The sequence below is a fragment of the Petromyzon marinus genome, chromosome 72 (assembly GCF_048934315.1).
Source record: "Petromyzon marinus isolate PM22_M1 ecotype Great Lakes invasive population chromosome 72, UKy_Petmar_22M1.pri1.0, whole genome shotgun sequence".
In the NCBI taxonomy this organism is placed as follows: domain Eukaryota; kingdom Metazoa; phylum Chordata; class Hyperoartia; order Petromyzontiformes; family Petromyzontidae; genus Petromyzon; species Petromyzon marinus.
The window spans coordinates 3021047-3045135 of record NC_133738.1 but is presented as its reverse complement, the minus strand read 5'-3'; the positions used below and the strand labels follow the sequence as shown (position 1 = coordinate 3045135).

Here is a 24089-nt window from a genome sequence, read left to right as displayed (position 1 = left end):
CACCATACACACACTACATACACACTACACACAAACACCACACACACTACACACACCACACACACCACACACACACTACACACACACCACACTCCACACACACACCACAAACACTATACACACACTACACACACACACCACACACACACACACTACATACACACACACAACATACACACACTACACACACACCACACACACACCACACACACCACACACACACACCCACACACTACACACACTCCACACACACACTACACACACACACTACACACACACACTACACATACTACACACACTACACACACTACACACACATACCACACACACACACACTACACACACACAGCACACACACACTACACACACACATACACACACTACACACACTACACACATACACACACACACTACACACACACACTACACACACTACACACACACACTACACACACACACTACACACATACACACTACACACACACACTACACACACACACTACACACACACACACTACACACACTACACACATACACACACACACTACACACACACACTACATACACACACTACATACACACACACACTACACACACTACACACACACACTACACACATACACACTACACACACTACACACACTCCACACACTACACAGACACTACACACACACACTACACACACTAACAGACACACACTACACACACACACTACACACACACATTACACACACACTACACACTACACACATACACACACCACACACACACACTACACACACTCCACACACACACACTACACACACACACTACACACACACACTACACACACACACACTACACACACACTACACACACACTACACACACACTACACACACGCCACACACACACCACACACTCCACACACACACACATTACACACATACACACTACACACACACACTACACACACACATACACACACTACACACTACACACACACATTACATACACACTACACACATACACACTACACACACACACTACACACACATTACACACATACACACTACACACACACACTACACACACTACATACACACATACACACACTACACACACACTACACACACGCCACACACACACCACACACACCACACACACCACACACCACACACACACACACCACACACCACACACACACTACACACACACACACACCACACACTACACACACACTACACACACACTACACACATACACACACTACACACACACACTACACACACACTACACACACACACTACACACACACACTACACATACTACATACACACACACACTACACACACTACATACACACACTACACACACACTACACACACACACTACACACACACACTACACACACACTACACACACACTACACACACACTACACACACACACTACACACACACACTACACACATACACACTACATAAACACACACTACACACACACACTACACACACACTACACACACACTACACACACACACTACACACCACACACTACACACACACTACACACATACACACACTACACACACACACTACACACACACTACACACACACATTACACACACACTACACACACACTACACACATACACACACACACACTACACACACACACACTACACACACTACACACACACACTACACACACACTACACACACACACTACATACACTCCACACACACACTACACACACACACTACACACACTCCACACACATACACACACACACTACATACACACACACTACACACACACACACTACATACACACACACACACACTCCACACACATACACACACACACTACACACACACACTACACACACACACTACACACATACACACTACACACACACACTACACACACACACTACACACACACACACTACACACACTACACACATACACACACACACTACACACACACACTACATACACACACTACATACACACACACACTACACACACTACACACACACACTACACACATACACACTACACACACTACACACACTCCACACACTACACAGACACTACACACACACACTACACACACTAACAGACACACACTACACACACACACTACACACACACATTACACACACACTACACACTACACACATACACACACCACACACACACACTACACACACTCCACACACACACACTACACACACACACTACACACACACACTACACACACACACACTACACACACACTACACACACACTACACACACACTACACACACGCCACACACACACCACACACTCCACACACACACACATTACACACATACACACTACACACACACACTACACACACACATACACACACTACACACTACACACACACATTACATACACACTACACACATACACACTACACACACACACTACACACACATTACACACATACACACTACACACACACACTACACACACTACATACACACATACACACACTACACACACACTACACACACGCCACACACACACCACACACACCACACACACCACACACCACACACACACACACCACACACCACACACACACTACACACACACACACACCACACACTACACACACACTACACACACACTACACACATACACACACTACACACACACACTACACACACACTACACACACACACTACACACACACACTACACATACTACATACACACACACACTACACACACTACATACACACACTACACACACACTACACACACACACTACACACACACACTACACACACACTACACACACACTACACACACACTACACACACACACTACACACACACACTACACACATACACACTACATAAACACACACTACACACACACACTACACACACACTACACACACACTACACACACACACTACACACCACACACTACACACACACTACACACATACACACACTACACACACACACTACACACACACTACACACACACATTACACACACACTACACACACACTACACACATACACACACACACACTACACACACACACACTACACACACTACACACACACACTACACACACACTACACACACACACTACATACACTCCACACACACACTACACACACACACTACACACACTCCACACACATACACACACACACTACATACACACACACTACACACACACACACTACATACACACACACACACACTCCACACACACTACACACACTACACACACTACATACACACACACATACACACACATACACACACTACACACACTCCACACACATACACACTACACACACACTACACACATACACACACACTACACACACTACATACACACATACATACACACACTACACACACACATACACACACACACTACACACACTACACACACTACACACACACTACACACACACACTACACATACACACACTACACACACTCCACACACACTACACACACACACTGCACACACTCCACACACACACACTACACACACACACTCCACACACACTCCACACACACACACTACACACACACACTACACACACACACTCCACACACACTCCACACACACACACTACACACACACACTACACACACACACTACATACACACATACATACACACATACACACACTACACACATACACACACTACACACACACTACACACACTACACAGACACTACACACACACTCCACACACACTACACACACTACACACACTCCACACACTACACAGACACTACACACACACACTACACACACACACTACACATACACACACTACACACACTCCACACACACTACACACACACACACATACACACACACTACACACACACACTACACACACTCCACACACACTACACACACACACTACATACACACACTACACTACACACACACTACACACATACACACACTACATACACACACACACTACACACACTACACACACACACTACACACACTCCACACACACACATCCCCTGCCGCCGTCATCATCGTCACGAGATCCGCTGGAGCTCCATAGCGGATTACAGAGACACAGAGTACACAGATTACATAGAGTAGATAAACACAGTACATAGATTACATAGAGTAGATAGACAGAGTACATAGATTACATAGAGTAGATAGACACAGAGTACATAGATTACATAGAGTAGATAGACACAGAGTACATAGATTACATAGAGTAGATAGACACAGAGTACATAGATTACATAGAGTAGATAGACACAGAGTACATAGATTACATAGAGTAGATAAACACAGACACAGAGTACTTAGATTACATAGAGTAGATAAACACAGTACATAGATTACATAGAGTAGATAAACACAGTACATAGATTACATAGAGTAGATAGACACAGAGTACATAGATTACATAGAGTAGATAGACACAGAGTACATAGATTACATAGAGTAGATAAACACAGTACATAGATTACATAGAGTAGATAGACACAGAGTACATAGATTACATAGAGTAGATAAACACAGAGTACATAGATTACATAGAGTAGATAGACACAGAGTACACAGAGTACATAGAGTAGATAGACACAGAGTACACAGATTACATAGAGTACATAGACACAGAGTACATAGATTACATAGAGTAGATAGACACAGAGTACATTGATTACATAGAGTAGATAGACACAGAGTACATAGATTACATAGAGTAGATAGACACAGAGTACATAGATTACATAGAGTAGATAGACACAGAGTACATAGATTACATAGAGTAGATAGACACAGAGTACATAGATTACATAGAGTAGATAAACACAGAATACATAGATTACATAGAGTAGATAGACACAGAGTACATAGATTACATAGAGTAGATAGACACAGTACATAGATTACATAGAGTAGATAAACACAGAGTACATAGATTACATAGAGTAGATAGACACAGAGTACATAGATTACATAGAGTAGATAGACACAGAGTACATAGATTACATAGAGTAGATAGACACAGAGTACACAGAGTACATAGAGTAGATAGACACAGAGTACATAGATTACATAGAGTAGATAGACACAGAGTACATAGATTACATAGAGTAGATAGACACAGAGTACATAGATAACATAGAGTAGATAAACACAGAGTACATAGATTACATAGAGTAGATAGACACAGTACATAGATTACATAGAGTAGATAGACACAGAGTACATAGATTACATAGAGTAGATAGACACAGACACATAGTACATAGATTACATAGAGTAGATAGACACAGAGTACATAGATTACATAGAGTAGATAGACACAGAGTACATAGATTACATAGAGTAGATGGACACAGAGTACATAGATTACATAGAGTAAATAGACACAGAGTACATAGATTACATAGAGTACATAGACACAGAGTACACAGAGTACATAGATTACATAGAGTAGATAGACACAGAGTACATAGATTACATAGAGTAGATAGACACAGAGTACATAGATTACATAGAGTAGATAGACACAGAGTACATAGATTACATAGAGTAGATAGACACAGAGTGCATAGATTACATAGAGTAGATAGACACAGAGTACATAGATTACATAGAGTACATAGACACAGAGTACATAGATTACATAGAGTAGATAGACACAGAGTACATAGATTACATAGAGTAGATAGACACAGAGTACATAGATTACATAGAGTACATAGACACAGAGTACATAGATTACATAGAGTACATAGACACAGAGTACATAGATTACATAGAGTAGATAGACACAGAGTACATAGATTACATAGAGTAGATAGACACAGAGTACATAGATTACATAGAGTACATAGACACAGAGTACATAGATTACATAGAGTACATAGACACAGAGTACATAGATTACATAGAGTAGATAGACACAGAGTACATAGATTACATAGAGTAGATAGACACAGAGTACATAGATTACATAGAGTACATAGACACAGAGTACATAGATTACATAGAGTAGATAGACACAGAGTACATAGATTACATAGAGTAGATAGACACAGACACAGAGTACATAGATTACATAGAGTAGATAGACACAGAGTACATAGATTACATAGAGTAGATAGACACAGAGTACATAGATTACATAGAGTAGATAGACACAGAGTACATAGATTACATAGAGTAGATAGACACAGAATACACAGAGTACTAAGAGTAGATAGACACAGAGTACATAGATTACATAGAGTAGATAAACACAGAGTACATAGACACAGAGAGTAGATAGACACAGAGTACACAGAGTACATAGACACAGGACACAGACATAGAGACACAGAGTACACAGGGTACATAGACACAGAGTACGTAGACACAGAGTACATAGACACACAGAGTACATAGACGCAGAGTACATAGACACAGAGACACAGAGAACATAGACACAGAGACACATAGTACATAGACACAGAGACAGAGACACAGAGTACATAGACACAGTACATAACACAGAGCACATAGACACAGAGACACAGAGTACATAGACACAGAGACACAGAGTACATAGACATAGAGTACATAGACACAGGGTACATAGAGTACATAGACACAGAGACACAGAGTACATAGAGTACATATACACAGAGTACATAGACACAGAGTACATAGACACAGAGAAACAGACGACCCTTTTTGTATTTGTGTGTGGGTGTATGGTTGTGTGTTTGGTTGTGTGTGTGGCTGTGTGTGTGGGTGTGTTGGTGTGTGGCTGTGTGTGTGTTTGTGTGTGTGTGTGTGTGGCTGTGTGTGTGGCTGTGTGTGTGGTTGTGTGTGGGTGTGTTGGTGCGTGTGTGTGGCTGTGTGTGTGGTTGTGTGTGGGTGTGTTGGTGTGTGTGTGTGTGGCTGTGTGTGTGTGGTTGTGTGTGGGTGTGTTGGTGTGTGTGTGTGTGTGGCTGTGTGTGTGGGTGTGTGTGTGTTGGTGTGTGGCTGTGTGTGTGGCTGTGTATGTGTGGCTGTGTGTGGCTGTGTGTGTGTGGCTGTGTGTGTGGCTGTGTGTGTGGCTGTGTGTGTGGGTGTGTCTGTGTGTGTGTTGTGGGGAGCGGTGGTGTAGCGGTTAGCGCTACGCTGCGCTATGAACCTGGCGACCCGGGTTCGATTCCCGCTCACGGCCAACACCAGTGACGATTATCTGAACCGGTCCCGGGCCTCCCTTAGGTCGACTCAGCCTCAAATGAGTACCTGGTGCGGTGTGTAAACATCGTAACTGGGGAGACAAAGGCGGTCGGGCGTGGCGCTGGACACCCACCCCCTCGTGTGCCGTTCCGGCCTTCATAGGTGCTCGCTAACAGCACTTGCCCCTACAGTCTGTGTGTGGTTGTGTGCGTGTGTGTGTGTGTGAAAGATCTGGGCAAGGTCCCATCGGTGAGGTCCTCCGGCGGGCAAGGCTGCGATGGCTGGGTCATGTAGCCCGCATGCCCAGCCACCGCATGCCGAAACAGCTTTTGTTCGGCCGGATCGAGGGGGCTAAGCGGGCGCGGCACGGGCTAGAGAAGAGATGGAGTGATGTGGTACGGGAGGCACGGGCTAGAGAAGAGATGGAGTGATGTGGTACAGGAGGACGTGGAGCTGAGTGGACTTGCCGATGACTGGTACCAGCGGTGTCAAGATCGGCCTCTGTGGAGGAGGCTCGTGAAGGACGCTACTGGGCAGTTGGAGGCAGTCGCCCTCCAACAACAACGGAGGGCGGAGGAGCGATGCTCACAACAACGAGCGGAGCGCCGGGTGGCTAAAGCACAGCAGGTTGGCACAGTAGGGGGCACAGGTGGCGCATCAGCCAGTCATCTCAGTCAGTCGACCCATGGCACCTGGGTCTGCCCTGTGACCTCCTGCCAGCGGGCGTTCGACACTTCACGTGGCCTCAGGGTGCACATAGCCTGGCACAAGCGTCGTGGTGACGTCACCGCCCACTTAGTGGCGAATGGCGGTTGTTGTTGTTGTGTGTGTGTGTTGGTGTGTGTGTGTTGGTGTGTGTGTGTTGGTGTGTGTGTGTTGGTGTGTGTGTTGGTGTGTGTGTGTTGGTGTGTGTGTTGGTGTGTGTGTTGGTGTGTGTGTTGGTGTGTGTGTTGGTGTGTGTTGGTGTGTGTGTTGGTGTGTGTTGGTGTGTGTGTGTGTTGGTGTGTGTGGGTGTGTGTTGATGTGTGTGTGTTGGTGTGTGTAGTGTGTTTGCTTGTGTGTGTTGGTGTGGTGTGTGTGTTGGTGTGTGTGTTGGTGTGTGTGTTGGTGTGTGTGTGTTGGTGTGTGTTGGTGTGTGTGTGTTGGTGTGTGTGTTGGTGTGGTATGTGTGTGTTGGTGTGTGTGTGTTGGTGTGTGTGTGTTGGTGTGTGTGTGTGTTGGTGTGTGTGTGTTGGTGTGTGTGTTGGTGTGTGTGTTGGTGTATGTGTGTGTTGGTGTGTGTGTGGTGTGTGTGTTGGTGTGTGTGTGTGTTGGTGTGTGTGTTGGTGTGTGTGTTGGTGTGTGTGTTGCGGTGCCGGACGGGCAACTCTGTCATGGACAGTGCTGTGGGGGGAGATCCAATTTTGATTGGCTCCTCCCCTCATGGCATATGTGTCCACCACAGGGGCTAAACAGGGGCTCTGGACGGGTGCGAGGGGCTGGTAACCCCTCCACCTTCAATTAATTACCACGAAACCACGAATTAAACTGAAATATGTAACTAATAAGCTTGTGCCGGAGGCCCCGGGGGGCCAGGCGTCTATGACGTCTCCTGGCCAAACCCCAATTGGCGGAGCCAGGAGATTGAATACCTACCCTCGGGGCTACTCCAGAAACAACGAAAAGCCACTACGGGTGGCCACGTGGAATGTTCGAACGCTCACTGCAGAGGAGAGGCTGCCACTCCTCTGTCGGGAGCTGGACCGGTACCGCCTGGATCTATGCGGCATTCAGGAGGTCCGGTGGACCGGCTCTGGCTCCTGCCACCATGAGGGGTGGACAGTCCTCTACTCGGGGCAGCAGACTGCCAAACAACAGGGTGTGGGTCTTCTTTTGAACAAAAGAATGAAGGGGGCGTGGGAGCGTGGCGGTGAGGTGTGGGAAGCTGTAAGCCCCAGGCTACTTTGGGCTCGCCTTCCCATCAACCGGAGGCGAGGAATGGTGGTCGTGGTTACTTATGCCCCCACCGAAGATGAACATCCGTGGAGGGATGCAGGCAAAGCCGATGAGTCAGATGCCTTCTATGACCTCCTGTCACAGGTGCTGGCTAAAATGGCCCCTCGGGATAGAGTCATCATGTTGGGTGACTTCAATGCCCAAGTTGGTCATGATACTGGCACCTGGTCTGGAGTGATTGGAGAGCATGGGCCAGATCAGCTCAATAACAACGGTAGGAGGCTGCTAGATTTTTGTGCAGCCCATGGGCTTGTAATTACCAACACGCTGTTCCGGCATCGGCGCATCCACACAACATCATGGATGCATGCCGGGTCCAAGCAAGAACATATGTTGGACTACATAGTGACGGACCAGCGAATGCGAGCCCATGTCCTTGACACCAGGACCTACCGTGGAGCTGATCTGCCCTCTGACCATCGACTAGTCATCTGTAAGATGCACCTGCCATTCTTCCACTCCGGTGGTGGGTGTACACCCAGGACCCCATTCCAACATAAAGTGGCCTGGTCTCAGTTATCTGATGAAAGTTGCAAGCGAGAATTTCATCATCGCTTGAGGGTGGGGTTGACATCGTCCCCGACTCCTCCTGATGTCGAGGGTAAATGGGCGAGGTTTAGGACTGTGACTCATGCAGCTGCAATGGCTGCTTTGGGTACGCGGTCCAGACCTCCCCAGAGACCCTGGCTGACAGAGGAGGTGTTCAGGATGGTTGAGAAAAAGCGACAGGCCCACTGTCATCGGCTACAGAATCCCACGTCAGAGAATGAGGAGGCTTACCGCAGCCTTCGCTCGGAGGTTCGGAGAGCCGTGAGGCGCTGCAAGGATGGGTGGTGGTCGCGGGTTGCTGAGGAGATGGAGTCTGCCTCAGTGGCCCGTGATCACAAATCTCTATTTAACTCCATCAAAAAAGTAACCTGCAGCGCCACACCTATTACCATCATTAGGGGAAAAAACGGTGATCCAATCTCCGACCCCCAGGAACAGGTTCGCAGATTTGCTGAGCATTTCTGTGAGGTCCTGGGGGAGGAAAAATCCCTCAGCCAGGAAAACATCGTGGCACAAAGTGAGGATGACCCTGCTGAGGCTGCGGTGCCTCAAATATTGGAAGAAGTCACCCCCTGTGAGTGGCTGGCTGAGGTGCCATCTGCTGAGGAAGTATTGAAGGCGATCCGGAGTCTGAGACCAGGAAAGGCAGCGGGCAGAGATGATCTCCCAAGCGAAATGCTGAGGGAGGGTGGCGTTGGTGCACAGACTGCCCTATATGACATCATAACAACAGTCTGGACCACTGGACGGGTTCCGCAGGATTGGAAGGATGCCCTGGTGGTCCCCCTTTTTAAGAAGGGGGACCGCACAGACTGTAACAACTACAGGGGCATCTCACTCCTCAGTGTGCCGGGAAAGGTCCTGGCAAGGATTATTCAGCATCGCCTTGCCAGTCACGCTGAGGAGAGGCTTGCGGAGCCCCAATGCGGTTTCAGGAAAGGGCGGTCCTGCACAGATGCCATATTTTCTGTCCGTCTGCTACAGCAGAGGTGTAGGGAATTCCAACAAGACCTACATCTCTGCTTTATTGACCTGGTCAAGGCTTATGATACCATCAGTAGGCCTGGGCTCTGGGTCGTTCTTCGTGCTTTTGGAGTACCTGACCCTCTGCTCACGATCATTAAGGACCTTCATGATGGTGAGCGGGCCCGGGTAAAACTACGTGGCCGGGAGTCAGAGCCATTCCCTGTACACCTTGGGGTGCGACAGGGATGTCCTCTGGCTCCCACATTATTTAACATCTATTTTGACCACGTAGTTCGTGAAGCCTTCACTAGCTGTACCGGGGGAATCTCCATATGGTACAGATATAATGGGAGGCTAATCGATGCCCGGGTGCGGTCAAAGGATGGCTCCCTATTGCTCAACCACGTTATGTATGCTGATGATTTGGTAATAGCTGCTCAGTCAGAGGAGGAGTTGGAGACGCTGCTGCTGAGACTGGAGCGTGCCACTAAGAGGTGGGGCCTTACCATCAGCCCCACCAAAACTAAGCACCTGCCTGGGTATTTTGTACCATCGGACACTCCACCCCCACAACTCCCAATCGGTGATGGGGCAGTTGTGGAGAGAGTGGAGAGTTTCCCATACCTGGGCAGTGTGCTTATGACTGGCTCCAGTTTAACAGCAGAGGTCTCACTCCGAATCAGTCAAGCGGCAATATCTTTTCATCGGTTGCGTAACGCTGTGTGGAAGCTACCTGGTCTGTCGCTCCGCACTAAGCTTCAGGTCTTCTCGGCCACGGTCATTCCCTCCCTTCTCTACGCTTGCGAAACGTGGACCCCCCTAATGGAACATCTTCGCCGGTTGGAAACATTTAGGCTGGCCTGCCTACGATCCATCCTGGGTTTAACCAGACTGGATTGTGTGAGGAGCTCACAAATCCTTGAAAGATCTGGGCAGGGTCCCATCGGTGAGCTCCTCCGGCAGGCAAGGCTGCGATGGCTGGGTCATGTAGCCCGCATGCCCAGCCACCGCATGCCGAAACAGCTTTTGTTTGGCCGGATTGAGGGGGCTAAGCGGGCGCGGCACGGGCTAGAGAAGAGATGGAGTGATGTGGTACAGGAGGACGTGGAGCTGAGTGGACTTGCCGATGACTGGTACCAGCGGTGTCAAGATCGGCCTCTGTGGAGGAGGCTCGTGAAGGATGCTACTGGGCAGTTGGAGGCAGTCGCCCTCCAACAACAGCGGAGGGCGTAGGAGCGACGCTCACAACAACGAGCGGAGCGCCGGGTGGCTAAAGCACAGCAGGTTGGCACAGTAGGGGGCACAGGTGGTGCATCAGCCAGTCATCTCAGTCAGTCGATCCGCCGTGGCACCTGGGTCTGCCCCGTGACCTCCTGCCAGCGGGCTTTCGACACTTCACGTGGCCTCAAGGTGCACATAGCCTGGCACAAGCGTCGTGGTGACGTCACCGCCACTTAGTGGCGAATGGCAGTTGTTGTTGTTGTGTGTTGGTGTGTGTTGGTGTGTGTGTTGGTGTGTGTGTGTTGGTGTGTGTGTGTGTTGGTCTGTTGGTGTGTGTGTGTTGGTGTGTGTGTGTGTTGGTGTGTGTGTTGGTGTGTGTGTGTTAGTGGTGTGTTGGTGGTGTGTGTGTTGGTGGTGTGTTAGTGGTGTGTGTGTTGGTGTGTGTGTTGGTGGTGTGTGTTTGGTGTGTGTGTGTGGTGTGTGTGTGTTGGTGTGTGTGTTGGTGGTGTGTTGGTGGTGTGTTAGTGGTGTGTGTGTGTTGGTGGTGTGTGTGTGGTGTGTGTGTGTTGGTGTGTGTGTTGGTGTGTGTGTGTTGGTGTGTGTTGGTGTGTGTGTGTTGGTGTGTTTGTTGGTGTGGTATGTGTGTGTTGGTGTGTGTGTGTTGGTGTGTGTGTGTGTTGGTGTGTGTGTGTTGGTGTGTGTTGGTGTGTGTGTTGGTGTATGTGTGTGTTGGTGTGTGTGTGGTGTGTGTGTTGGTGTGTGTGTGTGTTGGTGTGTGTGTTGGTGTGTGTGTTGGTGTGTGTGTTGCGGTGCCGGACGGGCAACTCTGTCATGGACAGTGCTGTGGGGGGAGATCCAATTTTGATTGGCTCCTCCCCTCATGGCATATGTGTCCACCACAGGGGCTAAACAGGGGCTCTGGACGGGTGTGAGGGGCTGGTAACCCCTCCACCTTCAATTAATTACCACGAAACCACGAATTAAACTGAAATATGTAACTAATAAGCTTGTGCCGGAGGCCCCGGGGGGCCAGGCGTCTATGACGTCTCCTGGCCAAACCCCAATTGGCGGAGCCAGGAGATTGAATACCTACCCTCGGGGCTACTCCAGAAACAACGAAAAGCCACTACGGGTGGCCACGTGGAATGTTCGAACGCTCACTGCAGAGGAGAGGCTGCCACTCCTCTGTCGGGAGCTGGACCGGTACCGCCTGGATCTATGCGGCATTCAGGAGGTCCGGTGGACCGGCTCTGGCTCCTGCCACCATGAGGGGTGGACAGTCCTCTACTCGGGGCAGCAGACTGCCAAACAACAGGGTGTGGGTCTTCTTTTGAACAAAAGAATGAAGGGGGCGTGGGAGCGTGGCGGTGAGGTGTGGGAAGCTGTAAGCCCCAGGCTACTTTGGGCTCGCCTTCCCATCAACCGGAGGCGAGGAATGGTGGTCGTGGTTACTTATGCCCCCACCGAAGATGAACATCCGTGGAGGGATGCAGGCAAAGCCGATGAGTCAGATGCCTTCTATGACCTCCTGTCACAGGTGCTGGCTAAAATGGCCCCTCGGGATAGAGTCATCATGTTGGGTGACTTCAATGCCCAAGTTGGTCATGATACTGGCACCTGGTCTGGAGTGATTGGAGAGCATGGGCCAGATCAGCTCAATAACAACGGTAGGAGGCTGCTAGATTTTTGTGCAGCCCATGGGCTTGTAATTACCAACACGCTGTTCCGGCATCGGCGCATCCACACAACATCATGGATGCATGCCGGGTCCAAGCAAGAACATATGTTGGACTACATAGTGACGGACCAGCGAATGCGAGCCCATGTCCTTGACACCAGGACCTACCGTGGAGCTGATCTGCCCTCTGACCATCGACTAGTCATCTGTAAGATGCACCTGCCATTCTTCCACTCCGGTGGTGGGTGTACACCCAGGACCCCATTCCAACATAAAGTGGCCTGGTCTCAGTTATCTGATGAAAGTTGCAAGCGAGAATTTCATCATCGCTTGAGGGTGGGGTTGACATCGTCCCCGACTCCTCCTGATGTCGAGGGTAAATGGGCGAGGTTTAGGACTGTGACTCATGCAGCTGCAATGGCTGCTTTGGGTACGCGGTCCAGACCTCCCCAGAGACCCTGGCTGACAGAGGAGGTGTTCAGGATGGTTGAGAAAAAGCGACAGGCCCACTGTCATCGGCTACAGAATCCCACGTCAGAGAATGAGGAGGCTTACCGCAGCCTTCGCTCGGAGGTTCGGAGAGCCGTGAGGCGCTGCAAGGATGGGTGGTGGTCGCGGGTTGCTGAGGAGATGGAGTCTGCCTCAGTGGCCCGTGATCACAAATCTCTATTTAACTCCATCAAAAAAGTAACCTGCAGCGCCACACCTATTACCATCATTAGGGGAAAAAACGGTGATCCAATCTCCGACCCCCAGGAACAGGTTCGCAGATTTGCTGAGCATTTCTGTGAGGTCCTGGGGGAGGAAAAATCCCTCAGCCAGGAAAACATCGTGGCACAAAGTGAGGATGACCCTGCTGAGGCTGCGGTGCCTCAAATATTGGAAGAAGTCACCCCCTGTGAGTGGCTGGCTGAGGTGCCATCTGCTGAGGAAGTATTGAAGGCGATCCGGAGTCTGAGACCAGGAAAGGCAGCGGGCAGAGATGATCTCCCAAGCGAAATGCTGAGGGAGGGTGGCGTTGGTGCACAGACTGCCCTATATGACATCATAACAACAGTCTGGACCACTGGACGGGTTCCGCAGGATTGGAAGGATGCCCTGGTGGTCCCCCTTGTTAAGAAGGGGGACCGCACAGACTGTAACAACTACAGGGGCATCTCACTCCTCAGTGTGCCGGGAAAGGTCCTGGCAAGGATTATTCAGCATCGCCTTGCCAGTCACGCTGAGGAGAGGCTTGCGGAGCCCCAATGCGGTTTCAGGAAAGGGCGGTCCTGCACAGATGCCATATTTTCTGTCCGTCTGCTACAGCAGAGGTGTAGGGAATTCCAACAAGACCTACATCTCTGCTTTATTGACCTGGTCAAGGCTTATGATACCATCAGTAGGCCTGGGCTCTGGGTCGTTCTTCGTGCTTTTGGAGTACCTGACCCTCTGCTCACGATCATTAAGGACCTTCATGATGGTGAGCGGGCCCGGGTAAAACTACGTGGCCGGGAGTCAGAGCCATTCCCTGTACACCTTGGGGTGCGACAGGGATGTCCTCTGGCTCCCACATTATTTAACATCTATTTTGACCACGTAGTTCGTGAAGCCTTCACTAGCTGTACCGGGGGAATCTCCATATGGTACAGATATAATGGGAGGCTAATCGATGCCCGGGTGCGGTCAAAGGATGGCTCCCTATTGCTCAACCACGTTATGTATGCTGATGATTTGGTAATAGCTGCTCAGTCAGAGGAGGAGTTGGAGACGCTGCTGCTGAGACTGGAGCGTGCCACTAAGAGGTGGGGCCTTACCATCAGCCCCACCAAAACTAAGCACCTGCCTGGGTATTTTGTACCATCGGACACTCCACCCCCACAACTCCCAATCGGTGATGGGGCAGTTGTGGAGAGAGTGGAGAGTTTCCCATACCTGGGCAGTGTGCTTATGACTGGCTCCAGTTTAACAGCAGAGGTCTCACTCCGAATCAGTCAAGCGGCAATATCTTTTCATCGGTTGCGTAACGCTGTGTGGAAGCTACCTGGTCTGTCGCTCCGCACTAAGCTTCAGGTCTTCTCGGCCACGGTCATTCCCTCCCTTCTCTACGCTTGCGAAACGTGGACCCCCCTAATGGAACATCTTCGCCGGTTGGAAACATTTAGGCTGGCCTGCCTACGATCCATCCTGGGTTTAACCAGACTGGATTGTGTGAGGAGCTCACAAATCCTTGAAAGATCTGGGCAGGGTCCCATCGGTGAGCTCCTCCGGCAGGCAAGGCTGCGATGGCTGGGTCATGTAGCCCGCATGCCCAGCCACCGCATGCCGAAACAGCTTTTGTTTGGCCGGATTGAGGGGGCTAAGCGGGCGCGGCACGGGCTAGAGAAGAGATGGAGTGATGTGGTACAGGAGGACGTGGAGCTGAGTGGACTTGCCGATGACTGGTACCAGCGGTGTCAAGATCGGCCTCTGTGGAGGAGGCTCGTGAAGGATGCTACTGGGCAGTTGGAGGCAGTCGCCCTCCAACAACAGCGGAGGGCGTAGGAGCGACGCTCACAACAACGAGCGGAGCGCCGGGTGGCTAAAGCACAGCAGGTTGGCACAGTAGGGGGCACAGGTGGTGCATCAGCCAGTCATCTCAGTCAGTCGATCCGCCGTGGCACCTGGGTCTGCCCCGTGACCTCCTGCCAGCGGGCTTTCGACACTTCACGTGGCCTCAAGGTGCACATAGCCTGGCACAAGCGTCGTGGTGACGTCACCGCCACTTAGTGGCGAATGGCAGTTGTTGTTGTGTGTTGGTGTGTGTTGGTGTGTGTGTTGGTGTGTGTGTGTTGGTGTGTGTGTGTGTTGGTCTGTTGGTGTGTGTGTGTTGGTGTGTGTGTGTGTTGGTGTGTGTGTTGGTGTGTGTGTGTTAGTGGTGTGTTGGTGGTGTGTGTGTTGGTGGTGTGTTAGTGGTGTGTGTGTTGGTGTGTGTGTTGGTGGTGTGTGTTTGGTGTGTGTGTGTGGTGTGTGTGTGTTGGTGTGTGTGTTGGTGGTGTGTTGGTGGTGTGTTAGTGGTGTGTGTGTGTTGGTGGTGTGTGTGTGGTGTGTGTGTGTTGGTGTGTGTGTTGGTGTGTGTGTGTTGGTGTGTGTTGGTGTGTGTGTGTTGGTGTGTGTGTTGGTGTGGTATGTGTGTGTTGGTGTGTGTGTGTTGGTGTGTGTGTGTTGGTGTGTGTGTGTTGGTGTGTGTTGGTGTGTGTGTTGGTGTATGTGTGTGTTGGTGTGTGTGTGGTGTGTGTGTTGGTGTGTGTGTGTGTTGGTGTGTGTGTTGGTGTGTGTGTTGGTGTGTGTGTTGCGGTGCCGGACGGGCAACTCTGTCATGGACAGTGCTGTGGGGGGAGATCCAATTTTGATTGGCTCCTCCCCTCATGGCATATGTGTCCACCACAGGGGCTAAACAGGGGCTCTGGACGGGTGCGAGGGGCTGGTAACCCCTCCACCTTCAATTAATTACCACGAAACCACGAATTAAACTGAAATATGTAACTAATAAGCTTGTGCCGGAGGCCCCGGGGGGCCAGGCGTCTATGACGTCTCCTGGCCAAACCCCAATTGGCGGAGCCAGGAGATTGAATACCTACCCTCGGGGCTACTCCAGAAACAACGAAAAGCCACTACGGGTGGCCACGTGGAATGTTCGAACGCTCACTGCAGAGGAGAGGCTGCCACTCCTCTGTCGGGAGCTGGACCGGTACCGCCTGGATCTATGCGGCATTCAGGAGGTCCGGTGGACCGGCTCTGGCTCCTGCCACCATGAGGGGTGGACAGTCCTCTACTCGGGGCAGCAGACTGCCAAACAACAGGGTGTGGGTCTTCTTTTGAACAAAAGAATGAAGGGGGCGTGGGAGCGTGGCGGTGAGGTGTGGGAAGCTGTAAGCCCCAGGCTACTTTGGGCTCGCCTTCCCATCAACCGGAGGCGAGGAATGGTGGTCGTGGTTACTTATGCCCCCACCGAAGATGAACATCCGTGGAGGGATGCAGGCAAAGCCGATGAGTCAGATGCCTTCTATGACCTCCTGTCACAGGTGCTGGCTAAAGTGGCCCCTCGGGATAGAGTCATCATGTTGGGTGACTTCAATGCCCAAGTTGGTCATGATACTGGCACCTGGTCTGGAGTGATTGGAGGGCATGGGCCAGATCAGCTCAATAACAACGGTAGGAGGCTGCTAGATTTTTGTGCAGCCCATGGGCTTGTAATTACCAACACGCTGTTCCGGCATCGGCGCATCCACACAACATCATGGATGCATGCCGGGTCCAAGCAAGAACATATGTTGGACTACATAGTGACGGACCAGCGAATGCGAGCCCATGTCCTTGACACCAGGACCTACCGTGGAGCTGATCTGCCCTCTGACCATCGACTAGTCATCTGTAAGATGCACCTGCCATTCTTCCACTCCGGTGGTGGGTGTACACCCAGGACCCCATTCCAACATAAAGTGGCCTGGTCTCAGTTATCTGATGAAAGTTGCAAGCGAGAATTTCATCATCGCTTGAGGGTGGGGTTGACATCGTCCCCGACTCCTCCTGATGTCGAGGGTAAATGGGCGAGGTTTAGGACTGTGACTCATGCAGCTGCAATGGCTGCTTTGGGTACGCGGTCCAGACCTCCCCAGAGACCCTGGCTGACAGAGGAGGTGTTCAGGATGGTTGAGAAAAAGCGACAGGCCCACTGTCATCGGCTACAGAATCCCACGTCAGAGAATGAGGAGGCTTACCGCAGCCTTCGCTCGGAGGTTCGGAGAGCCGTGAGGCGCTGCAAGGATGGGTGGTGGTCGCGGGTTGCTGAGGAGATGGAGTCTGCCTCAGTGGCCCGTGATCACAAATCTCTATTTAACTCCATCAAAAAAGTAACCTGCAGCGCCACACCTATTACCATCATTAGGGGAAAAAACTGTGATCCAATCTCCGACCCCCAGGAACAGGTTCGCAGATTTGCTGAGCATTTCTGTGAGGTCCTGGGGGAGGAAAAATCCCTCAGCCAGGAAAACATCGTGGCACAAAGTGAGGATGACCCTGCTGAGGCTGCGGTGCCTCAAATATTGGAAGAAGTCACCCCCTGTGAGTGGCTGGCTGAGGTGCCATCTGCTGAGGAAGTATTGAAGGCGATCCGGAGTCTGAGACCAGGAAAGGCAGCGGGCAGAGATGATCTCCCAAGCGAAATTCTGAGGGAGGGTGGCGTTGGTGCACAGACTGCCCTATATGACATCATAACAACAGTCTGGACCACTGGACGGGTTCCGCAGGATTGGAAGGATGCCCTGGTGGTCCCCCTTTTTAAGAAGGGGGACCGCACAGACTGTAACAACTACAGGGGCATCTCACTCCTCAGTGTGCCGGGAAAGGTCCTGGCAAGGATTATTCAGCATCGCCTTGCCAGTCACGCTGAGGAGAGGCTTGCGGAGCCCCAATGCGGTTTCAGGAAAGGGCGGTCCTGCACAGATGCCATATTTTCTGTCCGTCTGCTACAGCAGAGGTGTAGGGAATTCCAACAAGACCTACATCTCTGCTTTATTGACCTGGTCAAGGCTTATGATACCATCAGTAGGCCTGGGCTCTGGGTCGTTCTTCGTGCTTTTGGAGTACCTGACCCTCTGCTCACGATCATTAAGGACCTTCATGATGGTGAGCGGGCCCGGGTAAAACTACGTGGCCGGGAGTCAGAGCCATTCCCTGTACACCTTGGGGTGCGACAGGGATGTCCTCTGGCTCCCACATTATTTAACATCTATTTTGACCACGTAGTTCGTGAAGCCTTCACTAGCTGTACCGGGGGAATCTCCATATGGTACAGATATAATGGGAGGCTAATCGATGCCCGGGTGCGGTCAAAGGATGGCTCCCTATTGCTCAACCACGTTATGTATGCTGATGATTTGGTAATAGCTGCTCAGTCAGAGGAGGAGTTGGAGACGCTGCTGCTGAGACTGGAGCGTGCCACTAAGAGGTGGGGCCTTACCATCAGCCCCACCAAAACTAAGCACCTGCCTGGGTATTTTGTACCATCGGACACTCCACCCCCACAACTCCCAATCGGTGATGGGGCAGTTGTGGAGAGAGTGGAGAGTTTCCCATACCTGGGCAGTGTGCTTATGACTGGCTCCAGTTTAACAGCAGAGGTCTCACTCCGAATCAGTCAAGCGGCAATATCTTTTCATCGGTTGCGTAACGCTGTGTGGAAGCTACCTGGTCTGTCGCTCCGCACTAAGCTTCAGGTCTTCTCGGCCACGGTCATTCCCTCCCTTCTCTACGCTTGCGAAACGTGGACCCCCCTAATGGAACATCTTCGCCGGTTGGAAACATTTAGGCTGGCCTGCCTACGATCCATCCTGGGTTTAACCAGACTGGATTGTGTGAGGAGCTCACAAATCCTTGAAAGATCTGGGCAGGGTCCCATCGGTGAGCTCCTCCGGCAGGCAAGGCTGCGATGGCTGGGTCATGTAGCCCGCATGCCCAGCCACCGCATGCCGAAACAGCTTTTGTTTGGCCGGATTGAGGGGGCTAAGCGGGCGCGGCACGGGCTAGAGAAGAGATGGAGTGATGTGGTACAGGAGGACGTGGAGCTGAGTGGACTTGCCGATGACTGGTACCAGCGGTGTCAAGATCGGCCTCTGTGGAGGAGGCTCGTGAAGGATGCTACTGGGCAGTTGGAGGCAGTCGCCCTCCAACAACAGCGGAGGGCGTAGGAGCGACGCTCACAACAACGAGCGGAGCGCCGGGTGGCTAAAGCACAGCAGGTTGGCACAGTAGGGGGCACAGGTGGTGCATCAGCCAGTCATCTCAGTCAGTCGATCCGCCGTGGCACCTGGGTCTGCCCCGTGACCTCCTGCCAGCGGGCTTTCGACACTTCACGTGGCCTCAAGGTGCACATAGCCTGGCACAAGCGTCGTGGTGACGTCACCGCCACTTAGTGGCGAATGGCAGTTGTTGTTGTTGTGTGTTGGTGTGTGTTGGTGTGTGTGTTGGTGTGTGTGTGTTGGTGTGTGTGTGTGTTGGTCTGTTGGTGTGTGTGTGTTGGTGTGTGTGTGTGTTGGTGTGTGTGTTGGTGTGTGTGTGTTAGTGGTGTGTTGGTGGTGTGTGTGTTGGTGGTGTGTTAGTGGTGTGTGTGTTGGTGTGTGTGTTGGTGGTGTGTGTTTGGTGTGTGTGTGTGGTGTGTGTGTGTTGGTGTGTGTGTTGGTGGTGTGTTGGTGGTGTGTTAGTGGTGTGTGTGTGTTGGTGGTGTGTGTGTGGTGTGTGTGTGTGTGGTGTGTGTGTTGGTGTGTGTGTTGGTGGTGTGTTGGTGGTGTGTTGGTGGTGTGTTGGTGCAGTGATTAGCTCGACGCCGCTGTGCTCCGAACCTGCTCACGACCACCACCACCACCCAGTGATAGCGATTATCTGAACCGGTCCTGGCCCTCGCCTAGGTTGACTCAGCCTCAAATGAGTTGCCTGGTGTAGCGGTGTAGCGGTGTAGCACTGGGGGAGAGACAAAGGCGGTCGGGCGTGGTCCTGACCACCCACCCTGTGTGTACCACCAGTGTCAGCAGCCTTCATAGGTGCTCGCTAACAGCACTTGCCCCTGCAGCCCTGCTAGAGGCTTCCTGGGGTAGCTTTGTCTGTGTGTGGTGTGTGTAGTACATAGACACTGCTGCTGCTACTCGCTACTAACAGCACTTGCCCCTGCAGCCCTGCTAGAGGCTACCTGGGGGAGCTTTGTCTGTGTGTGTGGTGTGTGTAGTACATAGACACTGCTGATGCTACTCGCTACTAACAGCACTTGCCCCTACAGCCCTGCTAGAGGCTACCTGGGGTAGCTTTGTCTGTGCGTGGTGTGTCTAGCACATAGACACTGCTGCTGCTACTCGCTACTAACAGCACTTGCCCCTGCAGCCCTGCTAGAGGCTACCTGGGGTAGCTTTGTCTGTGTGTGGTGTGTGTAGTACATAGACACTGCTGCTGCTACTCGCTACTAACAGCACTTGCCCCTACAGCCCTGCTAGAGGCTACCTGGGGGAGCTTTGTCTGTGTGTGGTGTGTGTAGTACATAGACACTGCTGCTGCTACTCGCTACTAACAGCACTTGCCCCTACAGCCCTGCCAGAGGCTACCTGGGTGACCTTTGCCTGTGTCTGTGTGCGCAGTCGGACTGCAGAGGAACGCCTGCATCTCGAGTCCATGCCAGAATGGAGCTTTCTGTCGGGTGAGTGATGCTGATGATGATCATCATCACCACTATCATCAGCATCATCATCATCAGTAGCATCATCATCATCAGCAATATCATCATCAGCAGCATCATCATCATCAGTAGCAATAGCATCATCAGCAGCAGCATCATCATCATCAGTAGCAATATCGGCATCATCAGTAGCATCATCATCATTAGCAGTGTCATCATCAGTAGCAGTGTCATCATCATCAGTAGCTATATCAGCATCATCAGTAGCAAAATGATCATCAGTAGCAATATCATCATCATCATCACCACTATCATCAGTAGCTATATCAGCATCATCAGTAGCAATATCATCATCAGTAGCAGTGCCATCATCATCACCACTATCATCAGTAGCAATATAATCAGTAGCATTATCATCAGTAGCAATATCATCATTATCATCAGTGGCATTACCATCATCATCAGTAGCATGATCATCAGCAACAGCATCATCAGCAGCAGCATCATCATCATCGGTAGCATCACCAGTCGCATTAGCTGCATCATAAGTGGTAGCATCATCATCAACAGCATCATCAGCAGCATCATCAGCAGCAGCATTATCTGCTGATGATGATGTGTCGACTCTGCCGGGAGACTGAATCCTCACCCTCAGGGTGCCTCAAGAAGCAGAACCACTTCGCGCGGCCACGTGGAATGTCCGAACGCTCGCTGCGGAGGAGAGGCTGCCTACTCCTCTGTTGGGAGTTGGACCGGTACCGCCCGGATCTCTGTGGCATTCAGGAGGTCCGGTGGAGTGGTTCTGGTTTGTGTAGAGTAGAGGCTGCCGCTCTTCTGTCAGGAGCTGTACCAGTACCGCCTGGATCTCTGCGGGATTCAGGAGGTCCGGTGGAGTAGCTCTGGTTTGTGTAGAGTAGAGGCTGCCACTCCTCTGTCAGGAGCTGGACCGGTACCGCCTGGATCTCTGCGGCATTCAGGAGGTCCGGTGGAGTGGATCTGGTTTGTTTGTGTAGAGTAGAGGCTGCCGCTCCTCTGTCAGGAGCTGGACCGGTACCTCCTGGATCTCTGCGGTATTCAGGAGGTCCAGTGGAGTGGCTCTGGTTTGTGTCGAGTAGAGGCTGCCACTCCTCTGTCAGGAGCTGTACCAGTACTGCCTGGATATCTGCGGCATTCAGGAGGTCCAGTGGAGTGGCTCTGGTTTGTGTCGAGTAGAGGCTGCCGCTCCTCTGTCAGGAGCTGGACCGGTACCGCCTGGATATCTGCGGCATGTAGGAGGTCCAGTGGAGTGGCTCTGGTTTGTGTCGAGTAGAGGCTGCCACTCCTCTGTCAGGAGCTGGACCGGTACCGCCTGGATCTCTTGCGGCCTTCAGGAGGTCCGGTGGAGTGGCTCTGGTTTGTGTAGAGGAGAGAGACTGCCGCTCCTGTGTCGGGAGCTGGACCAGTACCGCCTGGATCTCTGCGGCATTCAGGAGGTCCGGTGGAGTGGTTCTGGTTTGTGTGTGTAGAGGAGAGGCTGCCGCTCCTCTGTCAGGAGCTGTACCGCTACCGCCTGGATCTCTCTGGCATTCAGGAGGTCCGGTGGAGTGGCTCTGGTTTGTGTAGAGTAGAGGCTGCCACTTCTCTGTCAGGAGTTTTACCGGTACCTCCTGGACCTCTGCGGTATTCAGGAGGTCCGGTGGACTGGTTCTGGTTTGTGTAGAGTAGAGGCTGCCACTCCTCTGTCAGGAGCTGGACCAGTACCGCCTGGATCTCTGCGGTATTCAGGAGGTGCGGTGGACTGGTTCTGGTTTGTGTAGAGGCTGCCGCTCCTCTGTCAGGAGCTGGACCGGTACCGCCTGGATATCTGCGGCATTCAGGAGGTCCAGTGGAGTGGCTCTGGTTTGTGTCGAGTAGAGGCTGCCACTCCTCTGTCAGGAGCTGGACCGGTACCGCCTGGTTCTCTGCGGTATTCAGGAGGTCCGGTGAAGTGGTTCTGGTTTGTGTAGAGTAAAGGCTGCCGCTCCTCTGTCAGGAGCTGTACCAGTACCGCCTTGATCTCTGTGGCATTCAGGAGGTCCGGTGGAGTGGATCCGGTGTGTGTGGGTGTAGAGAAGAGGCTGCCACTCCTCTGTCAGGAGCTGTACCGGTACCGCCTGGATCTCTGCGGCATTCAAGAGGTCTGGTGGAGTGGTTCTGGTTTGTGTAGAGTAGAGGAGAGGCTGCCGCTCCTCTGTCGGGAGCTGGACCGGTACCGCCTGGATCTCTGCGGTATTCAGGAGGTCCGGTGGAGTGGCTCTGGTTTGTGTAGAGGAGAGGCTGCCACTCC

At 51.4% G+C, this 24089-nt stretch overlaps 1 protein-coding gene across 1 annotated transcript in view; it reads left to right on the top strand.

Annotated features, from left to right (window-relative positions):
* The window catches only part of LOC116938476 (uncharacterized), a 91402-nt gene that overhangs the window by 34229 nt on the left and 33084 nt on the right, over positions 1–24089 (top strand). The window contains exon 2 of the mRNA XM_076055662.1: positions 21747–21805. Within this exon, the coding sequence (XP_075911777.1) occupies positions 21747–21805 (59 nt within the window). The remainder of the gene's footprint in view (positions 1–21746; positions 21806–24089) is intronic.